General features: G+C 49.8%; 1 protein-coding gene across 4 annotated transcripts; it reads right to left on the bottom strand.

Annotated features, from left to right (window-relative positions):
• Positions 1-1,706: 1,706 nt before the first annotated feature.
• On the bottom strand, positions 1,707-20,903 carry LHX9 (LIM homeobox 9). 4 transcript variants are annotated; one of them, XM_068986243.1, is made up of 6 exons: positions 20,876-20,903; positions 15,747-15,865; positions 13,622-13,824; positions 12,180-12,535; positions 5,901-6,103; positions 4,420-4,677 (listed from the first exon to the last, which is right to left on the bottom strand). In XM_068986243.1, exons 1-6 carry the CDS (start codon positions 20,901-20,903, stop codon positions 4,420-4,422), a joined length of 1,167 nt encoding a protein of 388 aa, XP_068842344.1. The 4 variants fall into 4 exon arrangements, with proteins under 4 accessions (XP_068842346.1, XP_068842344.1, XP_068842345.1 ...); XM_068986244.1 differs by lacking the exon at positions 20,876-20,903 and adding an exon at positions 12,037-12,042 and having other exon boundaries at positions 15,747-15,863; XM_068986245.1 differs by lacking the exons at positions 4,420-4,677; positions 20,876-20,903 and adding an exon at positions 1,707-1,763 and having other exon boundaries at positions 15,747-15,920.
• Between the last annotated feature and the right edge of the window lie 278 nt (positions 20,904-21,181).

Raw genomic sequence — 21,181 nt, 5'->3', positions numbered from 1 at the left:
TATTTAAAGGTCTGTAAAACCAGGCGAGGTTCCAAAATATTTCTAAACGAAACTGCCATGGGTGACAGCACAGGGAAAGAAGGAACGCGGGAGGACAAGGATTGGAATAAACTGGCTGGAAACGTATCGGAAAAGCTGTTTAAGTTACTATAGCTGTGGATGAGGTTTCAGTGAGGCATAAACATTCAAGTTACTGACAAAAGGAACAGGTTTCATCATCATTCAAAACAGTCTACTTGTCATGGTGCACTGCTTTTTTTTTTTACTATTAGTAAGTTGCTCTCTCTTTTTAAATTTTTTTTTCTTATTTAGTATTCAGGAAGTGAAAGCATTTAAGAAAACATTCGAAATTCTGAGAATACATGTAAATGAAATATTTAATGTCTATCATTCATAAAAGTTACGTCATTTACATAGGGTTCATTCGTATATAATAAAAATTTCATCATAATGAAAAAATTTCTGGAAAGGTATATGTTAATTTGTTTAACATATGCTTTGGATACGCAGCTAAATATGAGTCGTTCAAAAATTCTATCTTCAAATATTCCCTTTAACCATTAAAAACCTCATTCCTAAATATTTTTCTTTCCACTTGCTCTTTTGTTTGTAATATCATATGTAATCTGAACCATGCAAAGACAGGATCTCATCACAGTTCAGAATATATTTGTGTACTTTCAAAAAATTTGCTCATTGCATAGCAAACATGTAAACTTACAGAGGATCTATAAATTTTACCCTAATCATCTAAAAAAGCTGCTGAAATTTTACATGACAGTATACTGAGGTTTGTTTATGTTGTAATTTGGGGTTTTTTTAATAAAAAAAACTTTTAGTCTATGTGTCAATTGAATACAACAAATAAAAGGTCATGAAAAGTCCAAAACCAAGTAAATAATTTTATCCTAGATTACCAGAACTTAACCTCATTATATCATTTGGAATTTTTCCTAAGTATAACAAGCTGGAAATGGGTTGTGCTGCCTCTTAAGACAGTGTTCAAAATTAATTCCAAAAGTGTGTGTTTAACATAAAGTTAACTATGTTTCCATCGAATAAGATGTTTATTAATGAAAGCTAATTATCATACAAGAAACAGCAAAGAGAAGTCATCATACAGAGGTGCACACTAGAACTGACAGATGTGGACGTGCATGCAGAGATTTCTGGTTCAGAAGGAAGTAATAAACAATAATGCTAAAATCACTGGGGTCTGATCCCTATCCTCTTAAATGAGCGATAGCTTTTCTTTGAATTTACAGTTGGAAAATGTCATTAACAGATAGGACTAAAAGACATTAGCAAGCAGGTGAAATGAATGCCTTTGGACTTTATTTTACAAGTACTGTGCTTGACAAATGTGTGGGATTTTTTTTTCCCCCAAGAATAATTTTCTTCACCTATGGGGTGGGCATATTACTGCCTGGCTGCTCTGGTTTATACACGGTTTGTCTTACTTTGTTTAAAATCATATAATTTTAAGCCTCCATTTGTGTTAGACATCATAAAGAACAGAAGTTTTGTTAACATTCAGTACATGACATTTAAGTCTCTTGGTCTCTCTCTCTCTCTCTCTTTCTCTCTCTCTCTCTCTCTCTTTTTGGCTCAATAGATCTTTTAATGTATGATTATCATAACCTAATATTGTCTTTGTCTTCACTGCAGTGGATTTCCGATCAAACTTTTCCCCTTCTTTTAATACTTTAGGGAATTTTCAAACGTCGGGATGTTTGGCTGTAATGCCCCAAGATTTGTTCTCCCTGAAAAAAATCATAGTGACAATTTATTAACTCCAGAGCAACTTGGCTTTTAGGGGTCTTCAATTTCTATTTAGATTTACAAATATCCATTTGTGCTCAATAGACCTAACATGAAACTTAATCATATTTAAGGTTTCTTTTCATGCAATTACTTTTTCTGCTAATTATTTTTTTTAATTCTAAAAATCAGGCTGAGTCAAATCCATGGGGCATTACTTTTATTGTAGGAAAATATATTTAAAGGTAATTCTAAGCTGAACTGCATTGCAAATGCAATGGTAACGAAAAATGAACCATAAGTTTGGAAAACTAAAAACTATTTGTATGTCTGTATATTAATAAATTTGGTATTACCATTTTAACAGCTTTTACAAATAGATATCAAAAACACACTAGTACAGTTAAACCTTAAATAAAACTGATGTGAAATAAAAGTCCTTAGATTCAAAATGGTTTATTCACACAAATTTAATAGGATATATCACAACTGTTTGGTCCATAAATATTTAGGAAATAGTTTCTATACAATGCATTTCTCAATAAACAAAGAAACATGGACAATTTTGCTAGACCACTTACTGTACTATAAACACGAAGCTCAATATATAAGATTATTGAATTTATCAACTATATTGGAGAGTGCACAACTGCTTTCTATGACATGTCTGTCCCCTCTAACAGGATACACCATAAAAAGAGTTTCAGAAATAAGAGGTAAAACAGTACAAAACTAGTGAGGTGTCAAAAGGGCTTAAAACAGTTAATTTAACAAACAACACATATATCCTGAATTTTCACAAACTTACGTCCGAGTTATCTCATAAGGCACATAGGAGAGCTGAGTTATAATTAGTCTACTTAATAAAGTAGATCTATAGTACCATATATTGTTCTGTCAAAGAACAAAATTTATAAGTATCAATATTTTACCTGTAAAAGTGTATTCATAAGATCTCAGCCTTACCAAGGTTGTTTGGTCTGGTTAGTGGTAAATGCCCAAAATGTAATAGAAATATGAAAAGTCAAGATTTAAGCTCCATATAAGATGATAACCACACTTGCTAAATATATAATGGCAAACACACCTTCTTCTGTTACAGTGTTAACTTATCTTCCATCATCTTTTTTTTAAAAAATAAGCTACTTTCTGTGCTAATTTTCTAAAGACCCTGAGCAAAAGTTACAATAATGCACTTTAATGTGGGCAGTGAACTGTCAATATGTAACCACACATTTATACAACCAGAAGGACACCTTTAAAATCTATTAAATAACCACTTCGAACGCCAGAGGAGATTTAAGGGGTCCGAAAAGTGGAGAATATGTGCAAAGTTATTCTTAACAATCCACTAAAGCAAGACATATATCTTGACTTCTTTTTTATTTTATTTTTTTTAGGAAATCCACAATCTAATTGATATTTAACTACAACAGAAGCATATAGATGAACATTCACCACTGCCCAGACCATTAAGATTTTAGCTTAAATTAAAAGAAAAAAAAATGCTACTGTAAACTAGGAAATATATTCAGATTAGCATCCACAAGGCTTCTGAGTTTATCTTTAAACTAAGAACTTCAAATCTCTAACGTCAGAAAAGTTTGTTGTTTTTTTTTTCTGACAAATACATCAACCTGTGCCGAAGTAAAATGAAGCAAAACAAAACCAAAGAATTTTCATTGTTAATATTAGTTACTAAGTTTTTTGTTTTATTTGTATAGAATGCCAGATACAATATCATGGTACAGCTAAAGCCAATTACGAGCTATCGATTAAATTATACTGATTTTTTTTAACTTCTTAAAAAATTATATTTTGCTTATTTCCATTTTCCCTGGGGAAAAATAATTTAGAAAGAATGCTTTCACACCTATCATCAGCTTGAGAAGGTTAAATGTATAAAATTTCAAATTCTGTTGGGAATTTTCATGGATACACAGGAGGTTTAAGTATTTTTCAAAGGTTGAAAAGCAATAACTAACTAGTAAGAAAGTTTTGTTGGGACTATACCCCTAAGAGAAAATAAAAGTCACATTCCTGGTTAGATTTTTCCATCTAATTAATCTTTAATATTTAAATTAGCTATTGTTTATTTAACCATATTCCTCATTTGTAAGAAAAAGGAATGATTAAAACATTTTTTGCATTTAAAAATTTTTTTAAAAGACAATGTGCAGTTTCCAAACTTTCATAAGTACAGGTACAGTTGCAAGATTAAAAAATAATTTTAGTCAATTATCTGATTCCTTATTAGCCTAATTATGTAACTGGGAATATGATTCTTTGCCCATCACAATACCACTCTTTGTTTTGTTTTTTCCTTTGAGATTCTGGAAATAAGTAACATACAATTTTAAGAGGCACTTATTAGAATGATTCCAAAATTCCCCTTACCGACTGAACGATCTAATTAATCTTTTTTAAATCCAAATACACTTTGTAGACAAAAAATAATAATACACTTTGTAAAGGAGACGATACTGTAAACTCATTTGCCAAGTGGCTGCAAGACACTACACACCAAGCTGTCGTTGTTACTTGCCAAGTATCTTGTGGGTGAGGGAAAAAAATATCGTTTTGTAAATAATAAAATAATCATTAGAATAATAATAAAAAGAAGAGTAAGAATTAAAAAAAAAAAACCCAAACCCAATGTTAGAAAAGGTTCGTTAAGGTAGTCTGCGAGGGGCTCGCGGACTCGTGGCTGTCCATGCTAGAGGTCACGGCTGTCACTACAGTGAGAGAGGGATTGGGCAGGTCTGTTAAAGTGGTCGCAGTGCCCGGTGGACTCAGCGCGCCGCTGTCTGCCGAGGGCGGGGCCGGAAGCGACGTGCCATCGGCTTTATCAACACCCCCATTCTCCTGCCGCAAAAGGTTCCTTCTGAATTTGGCTCGTGCGTTTTGGAACCAAACCTGCAAACCAATCCCAATGGATTTCTTTACCGATGTTTATTTTTATACTTCCTTTTTTTTTCTTTCCCTTTCTCTTTTTTAATTCTGTTTTGGATATACGTTTCTCTTTTTAAATGTTTATTTTCCTTGGGGGAGAAGGGCCTTCCTCCCACCTTTGTTTTGGTTTTTTTTTTTTTTTTTTTTTCTGCTTTCTTTGACAACAGAGTAATCCCAGTAAGACTACAAATACCCTCTTAGCTGCACAGGGGCCCCCACCCCCAGCATTAACGAATGCCGCTTGGGGGCACAGATGGTTAAGTGGAGATACCCTGGGGAAATGAAGGCACAGCGATCAAGGGGGTGGGGGGGGGCGGTGGAAATACACCCTCATCCCTCAACGGTTGTCTTTCCAGAAAGAGGACAGGCGAGGTCAGCGGATGTTTCACCAAGTTAGAATCACTCGCATGAAATGAACATCATTGAAACAGATTTCTGGCTGTTCTTGAGTCTGACACATGCCAAGTACTCCGTGCACAGGAAAAACCTCCAGGGCCACAGACTCCAAGCAACCGGAAACGGGTGCGTGGAATTTAAAACGCCTGCTGTCTGTCACTGAGGGTGAGAGCATCAGAGGCGACCTCCAGCCACCCACTATCAGGTCTCTGTTAGACATTCTTACCATGATGAGCCTAGCAAGGCACTGGGCCAGCAGGTCTCACTGCAGTATGCAGTGGTCAAATGCGGTTGGTTACAATGGGAAAATACTCGCTCTGATTGGTTGCAGAGACAGCTAACCATGCTTGTGGCTTTTCAGGAGCTGACCAAAAGGATCCACGGGAATTTGGAAGCTTGGAACGGGGGAGTGAGGCCGCCAAGAGTGTGCTGAAATAAGGGGGTAGCAGCAGGTCTCCCCAGGTGTGTGCGCACTGACCCTGACGTGGACAGAGGTCTCCAAAGACACAGCTTGTGCAGACAGCACCACCCGCGTTTGCAGAGCAGTGGGGCAAGCTGGCTTTGTGGGCCTCTCTCCCCATCTGTAGGGAGGATGTGGCTGCATTTGAGGAGACCCTGGGTCTCTCGCTCTCTGGGCAGTCTCCGGGAAGCCCCTGCAAAAGCTTGGTACACTCTCTAGGGAGATAAGTAAGGTAAACGAATGAGAAGCAGAACAGGACTCAAACAGGGACGAGAACTATTTTCACTGCAAGGGGAAGTTGTAGGCACAGCCAACAATGGACGTTTCTTACCTGCAAAACTCTTTTGGTCAGGCCAGTTTTCTGAGCAAGTTGCTTGAGGTCCTTGGCGTCCGGGTTGTGGTTGATGGCGAAGTAGGATTTCATGGTCCGCAGCTGGTGATGCTTGAAGGAGGTGCGCATGCGCTTGGTCTTCTGCGAGGGCGGGTAAGGCTGCTGATCCCGGTCCAAGTGGTCGGCCTCGTTCTCGTTACAACCTGTGGCAGCCACAGCGGACGAAAACAGGGGCTCAGTGCAAGGGCCTACTTTAGCTGAAAAGGTGGCAGGTGGCATGCTCCTGTCGTGACAGGACAGCAACGGTGGAGAAAGCTGTCGACCCAATCACGAGCAGGATCCAGACAAAGGAAGGAGGTTAATCACCCCAAGTCGCCAAACTAGTCTGTTAAGTGTGGACCCACTGGAAGTTTATGCAGTTAGAAAAGTATTAGATACATCTAATACATTTAGATAAATTATGAGATAAATCTAATCTCTTTGGCTTAATGGTTGCCAGAAAGACTTGAGAAGATGAGTGAGGTCTACGTGTGGGAGTGAGAGAAATCTTCTCCAAGAGTGAAAAGGGGAAAAAAAAACCCCAAACCCTCTTCTACTGTGTGATGTGTATGAGCACTGGCCCTCCACACACTCGGTTTTCAGAGATTCTTCGTTTTGTCTGTATTTGTGAAACGAGGTGTAGTTTCACATGTAGTTTCATATCCTATGCAAGCCAGTAATTTCAGCTCTCTCAAGTCTAAAAGTTTTACAGAGCCATCTCCCTGCCCCAACCCCCCAAGAAGGAAGAATCTAAGTTTCAATTTTCAGCCTTTTCTGCATATCCTAGAATGTTTTCAGAAAAAAGTTAAAAAGAAGAGGGGAAGAAGTTACAAGATAAAAACCTGCAAGATTCTTACATAACCAGAAGAATATTACTTTTGAGGACGTTTAGTGGTAACTGGTTCACATGGGGCTAACCAGGATGAAGAGAGTTTTCCCTCGGAGTCACTGGAATAGATATTTCTGAAAGAGAAAGAGCCCAGGTGTGTGTTCACTTGGTTCATGCCAGAATCTCTCCTCACATCTCCCAGCTCAGAGATGCTGATGTCCCATTCGGACGGTGGCCCTCTTTGCTCTGGTCCTGTGAGAGCCGGAGTGTGAGCTGTGCCCCTGGCTGGCAGGCCAGGGGGAGGGGTGACACCTTTACACTCCCCGCACACACAGCCCCCTCCGCACTGAGGGCAAAACAACCCAGCCTTTGAAACCAGCCTGAAAGTCTTCATCCCCAGGATGTAAAGATGCACATTTAAAAGGTCATTTCCGATAACCTCCTAGCTTTGCATAAGAAATATGATTACAAGGAAAACACTTTGCTAAATGTTTACCGATTCAGCCAACTTTCGAAATTTAAAGGGCATGGCAATTTTTTTTTTCCTTTACACCTTACTTCAGATGTTTATCTGATGTATATTCAGACTGACCATCCAGCATTTTAGTTCACTGTAATAGAATATCTAAAATCAACATGATCACATGCCTGGGGGAGAAACCAGAATCTTGAAGAATGTGAGACATCTCTTACGATCAGTTGTTCCGTTCTGCTTGATAAAATACTATATACCTGCGTGCATGATCAGTCGTGTCCGACTCTCTGTGACCCCATGGACTGTAGCCTGTCAGGCTCCTCTGTCCATGGGATTTTCCAGACAAGAATACTGGAGTGGGTTGCTATTCCCTTATCCAATGCTTTGGTGAGAATTACTTTTTAAAAAAACGCTTTCAGTGAATCAGTGTACATCCAGAGACCCAACAACAAGAGTCACCTGCATCACAAAATCCACTTAAATTCTCCCCACTCTCATGAGACTAGGCATGAACTAATGACGCCTTTGTTCACATTTCCATGAGCCCCGTGAAGAGGGCAGGTGAGTTCCTGGCAAGAAAGACACTATCATGCTCGCCATCAGACCCTCGACGTCCAACACAGGGCCAGGAATTCAACGAGCTTCACATCAAGATTTTGAATTTTTGTTCATCCATAAAATCATCAATGATTACTCATGCAAAGTCAGATCAACTTCAGATGGCCTGCAAGTTAGATATACATAGCCAAAGGTTGAACAGAGACTCCTTAAACCCCACTGAAAGGGCACCAGGTACCCAGAAATAAGAGAGAGAATAGAATATGTTTTACATTTTATCCTATTGCACCCCCGGGGAGAGATGTCAAGTTCAAATATTCTACAGAATTGCCCTTTTGTATCCCCAAATGGATGAAACAGCATCTTATGACCTACCATAAAACCATACTTATCTCAGTAAACTGAGCTATATTTCACAACCAGATTATAAATGTAGCCACACCAAAACAGTCAAAGAGGTGCACCTTAGTCCCTGGAGGCTTCTTCAGATAAGATTTCAATCCTATCCTAGGTGAGTGATATGTAACTCTTCTTGAATAGCTTATTGAACTGAATATTACACTGGGGCAGAAGACTTAACTTGGTACTTAAATAATGCCCTTAGCCATCAACCCTCACCCACAAGTTACTATTTCTTAGAAATGAGTTTGATTCCTAAACAAACTCCATTACTCATTAGTCTCTAAAATGAATTAATGAAAAATAATTATAGACATTTTTCACACACACAATGATAGGTATGATAAAAACTACTTCTCTGAATATGCATTCTGTATCCATTATGGCTGATTTAAAACTCAGTAGAGAATTTCAGTGTATTAAACACTACTATGGGACTTGTTTTCAAACAGAATACAATTCAGTGTGCAAAAAGATTTAAGTTAGTGCTTGATTAAGATGGTATTCATATAAACAAACTGTGGGATCAGTTATATTATGCCACTTAATAGCAAAGTCTGTGTCACCTACAGAGTAACTCGGTGTATTAGCCTAAACTACTTAAATTTAACTACAAATGTCTTGTGTAAACTTGCAGGTGACCTGTTTCCCCCGTTTTAAAGCTATAGGGGTCCCCCCACCACTGAATTATGAGATGAAATGATAACTCTCTTAAGACTGTCTTAAATATACACCTGTGAGTACACTCATCTGGCACTATAAAATTAATAAGAAGATCTAACTATTTTATTCTCTGGTCACTTAGGAAATGGTCACCTATCCGAAGAGAGTTTCTTTTCTAAAGGTACGAAACCCTCTGAGAACTGCTCCCAGAGAGACCACTAGGGGTCAGTGCCAGGCTAATTTAACAACGTCAGGGAGCTTTGGAAGTTTGGAAGCCAAGAAAGAACCTAAGGAGGGGAGATTTCAAGAAATGGCAAAAATCTAGTCTCTCGACTAATGATAAATTACCCAAACCAGAGCTATCGGCCCTAGACTAAATCTTCTTCTCACCCCGGAGGGCTTCATCTCAAACCAGCATCCCAAATGGACTTCCTGTGGCTCTTTCTAAAATATCCCTCTGCCATCCGCACAAAGAGATGATAAAGTAAATTAGGAACAGTCTCAAGGAAAGGCACTTGCCTTATGTCAGACATTTACGGATCTTTGCTTAGCTTCACATCTCTGGAATTCTGCGTCACAAACATATTTTGTGTGCATGTGCTTGAAAATATCATCAGTGTGTGAATCAGATCTGCTTAGTAGCAACGTGACCCTTTTCTGAGACTAGTTTACATTTAAGCAGAGATGGCTTAGAAAGATAAAATAAGGAGCTAAAACTGTGGGTCCATTTTATTTTCTGCGCTTTTAATGTGGTTTTAATTCACTGAAGCATTTCTTTGTAAGAACAAACGGGCACTGGCTTCATAAACTTTTTTTTAGCGGTAGGCTGATTTTTGGTGAGGCATCTTTAACCGAGTTTCTCTAGATTATTTCACCCAGATCTGAACTGTATGCTGTTTGCTCGTGTCTCTGGGGAAAGTCCCGCAGCGATGCGGTGGACGTTAATTAAGAGTTACCAGCTCTGTGATGCACACTGGCTGTGTTCCGAAGGCCTCTGCAACCTCTCTCTCCTTAATGAACAGAAGCATCAGCTCTCTCCAGAACCTTGCAGCGACTTAATTTGCAAACTAATGGCCGAATTGGAAATGGAAGTGGAATGGTCGGAGAGGAAAGAGATTCTCATTCTTTTTAAGAAATAAATCTGTACTCTCTGGTGCTCCTCGGAGAAGCAGGAGAAACACAGTTTTATTGTCCTTAAAGCTCCCCGCATCTTTCTAACGTAAAGTAAGATCAAGGCATAATCAAACAAAGCTAATTAGGTTAAACAAACAATCGAAGAAACCAGGCTTGCCGCCTTTGGCTAGAAAGCTCCTCCCCAAGCTTCTGGACCTTCTGGGAGCCAGGGGCTTCCTGCTCTCTGCAGACCCGACTAGTCTCTCTCCCTCTCTTCTATTTCTCTCCCTCTCTCTAATTAGGGCATTAGGGCCTTGGTGAGTGGCTAGAGATTCCGATGTCATCTTCTATTAATAAAGAACAATCGGTGCCCTGCCTGGCCGCCCCTGGGACCATGCATCAAAGGAGCCCAAGTAACCACGCTGGGCATCGTGGCCCCGAATCAGCCTGCTGGCCGAGGCGCAGAGGGGCAGCAGGAGGCCCTGACCCCCCAGTAGGGGGTTGGCAAAACCCAGGGATGCACCGCTGCGGGACACTGACCCATCTAGGCATGTCTGCTGCCAGAAGTCGGCCCTCCCTCTCCAGTGACCCAGGGTTCAACCCCTGCGACAAAGGTCCCCACCTTCTCGGGGACACCCCCGCTATCCCTCATCTGTGAAATCAGAGCCAGGAGGGAGCTGAGGGGAGAGCTGGGCACATTCCCCCTTCGGAGCAGGACCCGTTTCTGCTTGCTCACACTGGCTGAGTGTCCCTGGGCAAGTCATTTATGAGGGGGAACAGCGTCCCTTTACTACTGAGCCACAGCGGCTCATGCACCACACCAGGTACGTGGGGACTGGAAGAGAAAAACAGGCAAGATCCATGCTCTGGGATGCCCACCCTTCCACTGGCATCTGGGTGTGCCTGGTAACAGAGCGGGGTGGCCACCATGAGGTCCCCAAGGTCCTTTCCGACAGAAAGGACTCCCTGAGCCCGAGTCTCCTCCTAAAACGTCCAGTGGGGCTGGGCACCGAAAGTCAGAAAGGCTGAACGGGGCGACAGAGGATGGGATGGTTGGATAGCATTGCTGACTCAAAGGGCACAAGTTTGAGCAAACTCGGGGAGATAATGAAGGACAGAGGAGCCTGCTGGCCTGCAGTCCATGGGGTTGCAAACAGTCAGACAGGACTTAGCAACTGAACAACAACAAACCAGTCCTGAGGATGCCACTAAGTGAGCTCCAGGGTTTTCTGTAACCTCTTTTCCAGGGGGTTGGGACTCACAGGAAGAGCTTCCATCTTGCTTAGAGGTAGACTGTGGTCCTGGGGACCTGTCACCATCCTCACCTGGGGGCTGGCAAGTGGGGTGGGGCAGGCTGCCAACAACGGGGTACTGGTGAGTAAGACTGATGAGTGGTAGGTGTGCCCCACCCCCCCAAGCAAGGAAGAAAAGGCTTTCTGGCCTGCTGCCTGCGTTTTGTTTTTAATTAAGAGAGAAAGCTGGGGGAGGGGGGGAGGGGGGACAGTCTGGGTGTCTGGAGGGTTTATCACAGGAGCAGTGAGCTGGCTGGATGGTCCCCTGACCCAGGGAAGGGGCAGGCCAGCTCACATGGACTCTGGAGAGTGACTCCCGCCCCTCCAGCCACTCTGCACCAAAATGAGGGATTTGGTTTTTCAACACTCATGCCAACTGTTTCCCTGATTAACTCTGGGCTGGTGACCACAGCCTCTGTCCCCTCTAGACACACTGGGACTGGGCTCTGAAGATTTTTTTTTTCTTTTTTAGTTTTCAGGGAAACCTCCTCCAGGATCTATAACTTGGCCTCCACACAGGAATTGCCCTGGGGCTGTTTCGCTCCAACTGGGAGCCAGAAACTAATGGGCTCATTAACTAATGGGCAACAAGGGTTTGGCCCTGCCTGTTTGGGGGAAGTCGCCGTAGCCCCACGGTTGTGAATGTATTTCTGGCCACAAACGAAATAAAGGTGCCTCTCTCCCCCTTTCTCCCTCTCCCCTCCCCCATCCCCCTTCTCTCTCCTCCCTCTTTCTCTCACTCCATCGTCCAGCTTCTTTCTGAGTGACCGAGAGCTGTGGCCAGGAAAGGGTCTTGCTAAGCAAAGCGCCCTCTTGCAACCAAGGGGGATTAGGGGAGAAGCCAGATGGAATTCTCCGGGCAGACCCGGGGCTGGGGCGGCAGGGGCGGCCAGGATGGGGTGGGCACCCACCTGAGTTGTAATTGACGATGTCCACCCCTAGCGCTGGGCTCTTCCGTTTCCGGGGCCGCCCCTTCTGCACGGTGCCGGTGCCATTGAAGTAAGGCAGGGCCAAGCCGCCGCTCTTGGCCGCCAGCTCGGTGTAGCTCAGCTGCGGCGGATACTCTCCTTGCAAGAGGGTCTCGAAGTGGGTGCGGCAGTACACCAGGCTGTCCTTCATGCCAAAATGGTCGCCCGTGGTCAGGGTCTTGTTGCACGTGGAGCAGGTGAAACAGCTCAGGTGGTAGACGGAGTCTCGGGCGCGCATGACCATCTCGGAGGCGGAGATGCCGAGGTGGCAGCGGGCACATCTCTGCACAGAGAACCTTCTGGAAGGAAACAGCGGCGTCAGAGAGCTAGCTGAGGCCAAGGCAGGGCCACATCTCGCCCAAGACGGAGATCCGGGAGCGGAGGACCCACGCCCTCTTGGATATACATTCATTTTATCTGCTGATTGACCTGCTCTGATGAATATGACAAAGAACCCTTACATTAAAATAAGAATCGAGGAACTGATCCTCAGTTTTCTTCCCTGTAAAGTAAAAATTTTACAAATCAAAACCCCAAACAAACCGTGCCCTGGCTAACTCACAACAGTATGTTAAGAATATTAAATTGCGATGCCAAGTGAAACCGTCTCCTCGATTACAAGGCATTCACAGGAAGGGTGTTGTTATTTATGAAAGTGTGAGTGTGCATGAAGACATTCAGACACAGCCCTGGGGGAGAAAAAGAAAAGACAGTTCCGCAGAGGCGAGCTAATTCTTTTCTAACCACTGTTCTCGCCTCGGCCGAGAGCGAACCGTGTCGCCTGCCCATCGCTGCGGTCCCCAAGGCAAAAAACACCGAGCAGAATCAGTGAACGCGCTGCGGCCAGTTCACTCTCCGGCGACTGGGGAGGCTGGCGGGAAGGTTCCAGCCCGCGGTCAGGGCATCTCCGAACTGAGTGGCCTGCGTTTTGGCAACAGCAGTTATTTATTCCTTTTCGTGGTCATTTGGGTGATTTTCCCGCCACCCTCGCGAAAACCCGACAGCCAGCAGCTACTGCTGCTGCTCCGGCCGCCGGCTCAGTTCCAAGGCACCGGCCTGGCTGAGTTCGTACGTAGCAAACGGAAAACACAAACCCAACCCGCTTCAGCCTCGGTAGACGCGGACACGCTCACTGGCCCTCCGAGGACGTGCCCAGCTCCCTCAGCGGTGCCCCGGGGGCCGCCTGAGCGGGAGAGCCTAGACCTCGCTCTAGGCCTGGGGTGCCCTCCTCCCGCGGCGCCCTCCTCCCGGGTCTGGCGGGGGTGGGCACGCTGCAGTTTGAAGGCGCACGCGGGGGGCTTCCCTGGGCAGGGGGAGAGCCGGAGGGGACCTAGAGGCTCGGGCTGGTGGCCCCGCCAGGCGGGGAAGGGATGGGGTGGGAATACCTGTAGTAATCCTCCTTGCAGTAAATGCTGCCGTCCTTGGCGAAGCAGGTGAGCTCGGACTCGAGCGCCAGCTTACATTCACAGCACTTCAGGCACCTCAGGTGCCACTGCTTGTCCACGGCCAGCAGGTAGTACCTGTCGGCGATCTTGCCCCCGCAGCCAGCGCACAGGGCGGGCTTCTCCGGGCTCAGCGGGGGCATGCCCTGCAAGGAAGCGCGCGCGCGGTGAGGAGCGCGCGGGGCCGCCCCACGCGGGTCCCCGGCGCAGAGCCAGCCCCCGGCCTCCCCGACTCGAGGACTCCCTACACTCAGCTCCCCCTGCGTGCACGCGGTTTCCGCGAGCGCCGCCGGTCAGGGGCCCCTCCGCGAAGGCAGGCATCGGGGAAATGTTTGCAGTTTTTCCTTCTGCCACTTTCTGCCGCGTCCGTCTGAACCTGGACTCAACCTAAAGACCCGCCGGTCACCTCGAACCTTTTCCACAAGGGCTAGAAGGGCATGAACTGTATAAATGGTGGAGGTTTCCGAACTCAAATAATTAAAACTTTAAAAGTGTGGCTTTCGATTCGCCCGAAATGAAACAACAGAAATTGTTGTTGGAGGATGAAAGGGAGATCCGAACAAGCACATACTGGTTTTCAGCAAACACTATTACATTTCTCTTTCTCAATATCCCTATAAGCAGCATTTAAAGTAAAAGAGAAGGGAGAGGGTTTAATACTGGTGCTCATAATGTGGTGGACGTTGTTTCCATCGAGATATATTTGGCAGATCTTGCAAGGGTTATCGGTCCTTCTACTAAGGGAGCACCATACCTGTTCCTGGGAAGGTCCGTTATCCGATCGCCTCTACACAGGCCCCCATTCCCTAACATAAACATACCTCGGAGATCTTTGTACTGAAAATCTTTCCAAAGCCGGCCTTGAGCTTCCCGCCTGTGTCCCCACGACCCGGCGAGGAAGGGGACCCCTCGCCTTAAGTGCAACCCCGCCGTGAAATTCGGGTTTGCATTACCGCTTTTTGTTTTTAAACGGGATAGCCACAAAAGGCGGGTGGTTAACTGCGGGACATTTCCCTCAGGACTAGCAGAAATGGGTTGGACTTTCCCCCAAGAAACCCAGGCAGGCCTGGAAAAGTAGAGTTTCGCACTTGACTCAGACCAGCTCCCCCCACCCCCCGCAGTGAAATCATTTTTGCAAATGTAGAAACATTCACCATCTCGGCTACTTGGTGGACCCCAAACACCGCTGACCGGCCCCGGGCAGTCTGTCCACCGGCTTAGTTTCAGCTGCGATTCCCGGTGTGATGCCCGAGGATCTACACAGCTCAGTTTGGCTGAAACTCTGCGGAGACGTCTGTCGTTTTCCCTCTCCGGCTCGTAATATGGGAAAGGCGAGCACAGAGATTGTTCATTAGTTTTCTTTACGAAGCGGGCCTGACTTTTATCCTGCGTGCCTAATCGACACAGCGTGGTCGACCACAGCGTGGAAGGGTTAGAAACTTCTCGCGCTTGGGCTCGGCGCCCGGCTCCTCCGGATTTTCTATTCGACTGCCCAGCAAGCTACGCGCGCCAGGCCCGGGAGCTGACCAAGCCGGGCCGCCAGAGATCCCCAGGCCATCGCGGCCTTTGCGCGTTCCGCGTCCCGAGCGTCCAGAGGACGCATTCTAGTCCACCCCGAACAGCCGGTCTCCAGACCCAAGGACTGGAGACCCGGAGCTTCAGCTCGGCCGGGACGTTTGGCCGCGCGCCGCAGCCCGTGGCCCGCACCCGCTCGCCCTCGAGCCGCCGACCCTCGCCGGGGAGGCGCCCAGGACTCCAGCGGGCCAGGAGACCGGCGTCTGCGCCGCCGGAGAGGACGTCGCCATCCTCTCGTGCCCGACTAGCCCTGCTTCCCCCGGACCAGCTGCGGCAGAGACGAGCGAGCTCGGGCTCTTAGGAGTGTAGCTCTATCAGAAAGGGGCCCTTTCTTACCCCGCAGCAGCCAGGCGAACCGAAGATAACCCAACCGCTGATCGCAGCGGACGCGCCTACGAACCGCCACCCTCGCCCGGGCGCCTCGGCGGCTCGACTCGGCTCCCCCTGCGCGCGCGCGGGCTCCTGGCTCCCGTGGCCGCCGGCCCTTCCTTACCGCGTCGCGGCCGTTGAGCTGGGCGCCTTTGGCCAGGCGGGCCTCGCTCTTGGATCTGCGCTCCATCTCTTCCATGATGCCTTGGATGTGGCCTCCAGAGATCCCGTGGAAGAGCATGGCTGGGGGGCGGAAAGGACACGAGCTGTCTTCTGCTCGGCACCCCACTATTTCCATATACACTCGCCCCGGGGGCTCTCAGCTCATCCGAGGAGGAGAAGCGGGGAGCGCAGAGGCGGGGCGATGGGAGAGCGCCGAGACGCTCGGGGACTGAGGGAGAGGGGGAAGAAGAAAAGAGGCAGCCGCAGTGGAAATGGGTCTGCTCGGAAAAAAAGAAGCAGGGGGGACGCCAGCCCCGGCGACTCCCTGAAGGAGATGCGCAGAAAACAAACACGGGAAGGGGGGCGAGGAGGTGAAGCAGACGGATCTGACCTCTCCGAGAGCTCGAGTTACTAACGGGGAACAACCGCGTGGGCGTGGGGAGGGGGGAGCAAAACCTGGTGGAGAAAGAAAATAATTTTGAACACAAAGGAAGAAAAAGAAGTGCTATTTTCAGCGGCCCCTGGCTGCTTGCAAGTTCCCAGCGCCTGTAGGTTGGGTTGGGGACTGCTCCTGCCGCCGGAGCGGTGTCCAATTTGTTAAGAGACTAAAGCCAGCCCATTTTTGATAATTTAGTAGGAGGAGTTCTCTCCCGGAGCCGCCACGGATTTTTATTCAGACAACAAAGACCTGTCATACTCCTCTCAACCCCCTGGTGATGGGGAAGCGGGGACAAACACTGAGGGGGGGGTAAGGTGGAGGCAGGAGGAGGGGGCATTTACTTCCCAACACACACACACACACACACACACACACACACACACACACACACACACACGCCCTTCCAAGAGTTCCCAGCAATCACCTTTTAAAGGGAAAAAGGAACCCTTATTGTCCCCGCCCTGGCGCAGAAGGCAGAGAGTCGGCCTGTTTGGTCCAAGTTCAAGATCAGACCCAGATTCAAGAAACGCAGAATTCCAGCCCCAAACTTCACGTCTCCTCCTTGTGGACTTTCTGGTCCCCAGCTCGAGGGGACCCCAAATAAATAAATGTTGGGCAGGCATTCCTCTCCTCCCCTACCCCTGACTTCAACTCACTTTTTAAAAGCACGTTTGCTTCATCTCCCCACGGCCTCCCTACCCCACCTGGGGCTGAAGCAAGCCCCAAAGTGAACAGGAACTAGGAAAGCCTCTCTTTCTAGAGTCTACTTCTGGCAAAAAAAAAAAAAATCTTGGAACAATCAGTGCAGGGGACAGGGCTTGGAGATGAGTGGGCTTGGAGATGTGTGTGCAACTGCAGCGTGGCCACCGGGGGATGCCGGTTCAGGCTGGGGGAGAAACTCGCGTCCCGGAGGAAACCTGTCCGTGTGGGCAGCGAAGCGGGGGCTCGCGCGAGCTTGGCGCCGCCCCCGACATCCCGGGACCGGGCGCGCGCCCCATTGCCCCGACTGGACTGGGGACCTGTAAACGTGGGCGCCCCGCGCGGTGAGGAGGATGCGAAGGGGCCCCTCGGCATGGAGGAGGGCGAGGTGAGAGCTGACGGGCGGAACGGCAGCCCCCGCGCCTCACAAGAGGCGGGATTGTTCCCGCGAGCCGCGGCCCCTCCTCGGCCCCGTTAAAAAGTGGCCACAATACTCGGATATTGTCGATTCATGCAAACCGCCAGAAGCCCCCGAGGAGCCCGACGCGGGGAGCGGCTGCAGGAACCGACCCAGCTCCCAGCCGAGAGCGGGAAGACCCGGCGGGCCTCCGCGGGCCTCCCCCAGGCTGCCCGTTCCCCCACCGCGCCCCGTCGGCTTTGCGGGGACCGCGCGCTTCTCCCGGCAGGTCCGGGACACCCGAGGGATCCCCTGGTGGCAGACTCGCGTCCCTCCCGGAGGAGCCCGACCGGGAACCGGGGCCAAATCTCGAAAGATGGAGAGGGGGAGGGAAGAAGAGGGGAGGGAAGAAGGGGGAGGGAAGAAGGGGGAGGGAGGAGAAAGGAAGGAAGACGAGAACGGTGCCGATCCGACTTCCTGTCCCAAAGCATCGCCTTCTGAAGCTGCTGGAATCGCCTCTGCCATGAAACCCAAGACTCGCCTGCTTCCCCCTTGCTCTTTTCTCAGGGTCAAAAAAAAAAAAAAAAAAGTTATTTGCAGACTGGACGCTGTTACGGTCCTCCGGGTGCCAGAATACAGCTCATAAAACACAATTTCACACACACACAAAATGAAGCCAGTCAAGTGAACTAAACTGGAGACCTTCCCCACCCCCAACTCTGGCAGCCCCACTGGACAGCAGGGCTGCTATTTACTGTAAGTAATGTAATTAGCCCCTTTGGATGGAAATCAATGAACTTTTCAAACCCACGTGCACCAGCGCAGGGGCTGGGGGCAACACCTCTTTCAGAGACGTTAGGTCCTGTCACAAAGGGGCAGACTGCCTTTCCACAAGAGGGGACTGGGCCCAGGGAGGGGGAGGCCGAGGACGGGGGAAGGGAAGGGGGAGGAGGGGGAAGGGGGGGGGAGAAGAAAGAGGAGGGGTCTCTGAGAAGGACATCCTTTAACCAAGGAGGCTCCAAGGGAAAGTAAACCAGGGACCTCAATCCAAGGACTCGCTTTGTCCAGTTTCTGGGCTAACTCCCCCCACATTTCACCCCCAGGTGGAGGTTGGGAACTGGGTTTGGGTTTGGCTGTTGCTGGATCTGGGTCCTGCTCAACAAAAATAAACAGAGCCGGAGAACACCACTGCCTTCTTGCTGGGGATGAAATTTTGGAGACTTCATTAAGTGAGGGTTTACCCAACAACTCCAAGGAGAGGCCAGAACTTTGTGAAGCGTCTCCAGGGAAGCAGGCACGGAAGGCCCGTGAGCCCTCCAGTCCTTGCTTCCATCATTCCTCTCCTGCATACACAGATTTGCTCCTTGACTGTCGGGTACAGGCAGGGCAGGGGGCCTCCTGCCATCAGCTTCCGGGTTGGAGCTCGCTGTCTCGGCTTTTTCTTATAAAACTGGGGTTATAAGTTTCTGTGCAGGGTGGGATCTGCTAACTTCCCATAAAGATGCCAACTGCTCGCCTTCTTCCTTCTCTGCCAATGCAGGAAGTCTGCGGAGACCTCGGGGTGAGGCAGGGGAGCTGCTGGAGTTTGAGAGGTCCTCCTTAATCGTGTGGCCATCAGAAATCGCTCGGGGTGGGTCCAGCCCTGCCTCCTCTCCCGGCTCCAGAAAAAGGGCTGTGGCCTGGGACGCCCTAACCTTTTTGTCTTGCAGCCTCCGGGAGATGGCCCACCCCACGCCACGCCACGCCACGCCACGCCACCCCACCCCACCCCACCCCCGCACTCTCAAGGGACAGTAAGCACTTCCAGGAGAGGGTCTAGGTGTCTCTGCCTTCTTTCATCTCTCAAAAGGAGGTGCTGGGGCGCGGGGCGGCCCTGGGGTGCTCCCTACACGCTGGGGTGCTGCTCGCTCAGTTCCCGGGGCTGAGTCCCCGCACCTCTGGCTGGGACAGGTGCAGCGACCGCCTCCGTCCGAGGCCCACAATGACTCCTCCAGTCTCCCGTCTAAACTCAAAGCTCTCTTTGGAGCAAGGTGGCAGAACCCTGGCCAGGGGCTGCTCTCCGCCCGAGGGAGCACACTTCACCCACTCTGCCCTCTCTGCTCCGCCAGCCCCTGTGGCGGCTTTGAGGAAAGCGGACGGCAGCGACTGCGGGCATGGGAGTTGGGCTCGAGGGTCGGGGTCCACAGAATCTCCTCGAGGGCCGTATCGGGGTCCCTCTCCAGGAGAAAGAAAGAGAAGTAAAGAGAACGGACCGCTTCACCCAGGGGCTGACGGAGGCTTCAGGGTCGAGAGAGGAAGCCTCGATTGTGAGCACAAGCGAGGTCTCTTTAGATCTGAATTTTGGAGGTCAAAATGCTCTGCCCCGAGTTTGCCCTTAAAAGGGCAGAGGTCACCTTTCCTCCTGACCCTATTAAGCTGGTGGAGGGTCCTCCTTGGTCTGAAAGGTGCAGCTCTCGAAGAGGCGTCCGGCTTCCAGCATTGCTCTGAGCACCCCAGGGCCGGGGGAGTCAGCGCTGTTCTGGGGCTGGCACCCGAGCACCCAGCCCTGCACGTCGCGGGGCCTCCGCCCGGCGGGGTAGCGAGGGGATGGCCCCGAGGCTCGCCAATCCTGTCTCCATCCTCGGGCTCAGGGCAACTGTGGGTACACCTAGGCGGCAGGGCCAAGCCTGGCGCCGCGCACCTCGGCATCAGTCCTCCGAGGAGGGCCGCCAGCCCCGGTGGGAGTAGGCTGAGGGGCTCCGGGCCTCGCGAGCTCTACCGCGCGAAGAAGGAGCCCCGCGGCAGGCACCGCCGGGCACCTCGGCCCGGAGCGCTCCCCGCGCCCGCGGCGCGCGCGGGGCCCTGCCCTCGGGTGCGCGCTGCGCCTACGGGCCTCCTTCTCCCCGGAAGGCGCCCCACCCGACCCCGGTTTCTTCTCTAAGGGCCCGCCGCCCGGTGGGGAAGACCGCGCTTCTGAAATCTGAAGCCCTTTCACCTGGGATTTGCAGCGCGGCGGGCCCGCCGCCACCGCCGGAATAAAGGGAGCCGTCCCCCCAGCCCCCACTCCGCGTCCGCGGAGATCGCCCACAGAAACCGCTGCGCGGGGGTCAGATTGAACCAAAAATGGGGGGTGAAGGCAGTTTCCGGAGGAGACGCGGCTTCTTCCTAGCGCCCCCACCCTGTCCCCACCCGCCTCATCCTTCCCATCCATCCCCGTGAGAAGATGCCCCCAGCAGCTATGCCGAGGACCGGAGCGCATCCCTGGCGCCCCGACAACTCTCAGCGCAGTGGCCCAGCGACCTCCGGCCCCCGCGCCTGCACCCCGAGAATCTCAGGCCTCGGAGAGCAAGGCCGGAGGAGGGAAAGGGGCCTTTCAGGACTAATGTCAGCGGACTCTGAACGAGACCGCGTATTTTAGAGCCTACTGATCGCAGTACGATCTCCAGGGCAAGCGCGACCCCTCTTCGTCGCACCCGATGAAGGCGGGTACACGCGCGTGCACACCCACTCACACACCCAAGAGATAAATGTTCCGGCCTAGGGAACCGGGCACGAGAGAGCATGGCGGGTAACTCACCTGCCTCCAGAGTGGTGCCGTTCAGCATTCTGCGAGCTGGGGTGGCTCACGCCGCGATGGTGGCTGCACCGCAGAGAACGGGCGCGTCAGCTCCGAGGTGCGGCCCAGGACCCCGCGCGCCTCCCCCGACCCGGGGAGCACGTCCCAACCGCTCCTCCCGCTCCTCTCGGCCTTGGGGACCCAGCGGCCTTCGGGGAAGCCAGGCCGCCTCCGGTAGGTGCCCGGGGCGCTCCTGGGCGCCCGGAGGTCGGGAGCACACCGAAGGCGGAAAACTGCTCGGATCAGACAACCCCAATTGAGATCTTA

The sequence above is a fragment of the Capricornis sumatraensis genome, chromosome 14, assembly GCF_032405125.1.
Source record: "Capricornis sumatraensis isolate serow.1 chromosome 14, serow.2, whole genome shotgun sequence".
Lineage (NCBI taxonomy): Eukaryota > Metazoa > Chordata > Mammalia > Artiodactyla > Bovidae > Capricornis > Capricornis sumatraensis.
The sequence above is the reverse complement of the archived record's forward strand: the minus strand, read 5'-3'. Positions and strand labels throughout refer to the sequence as shown.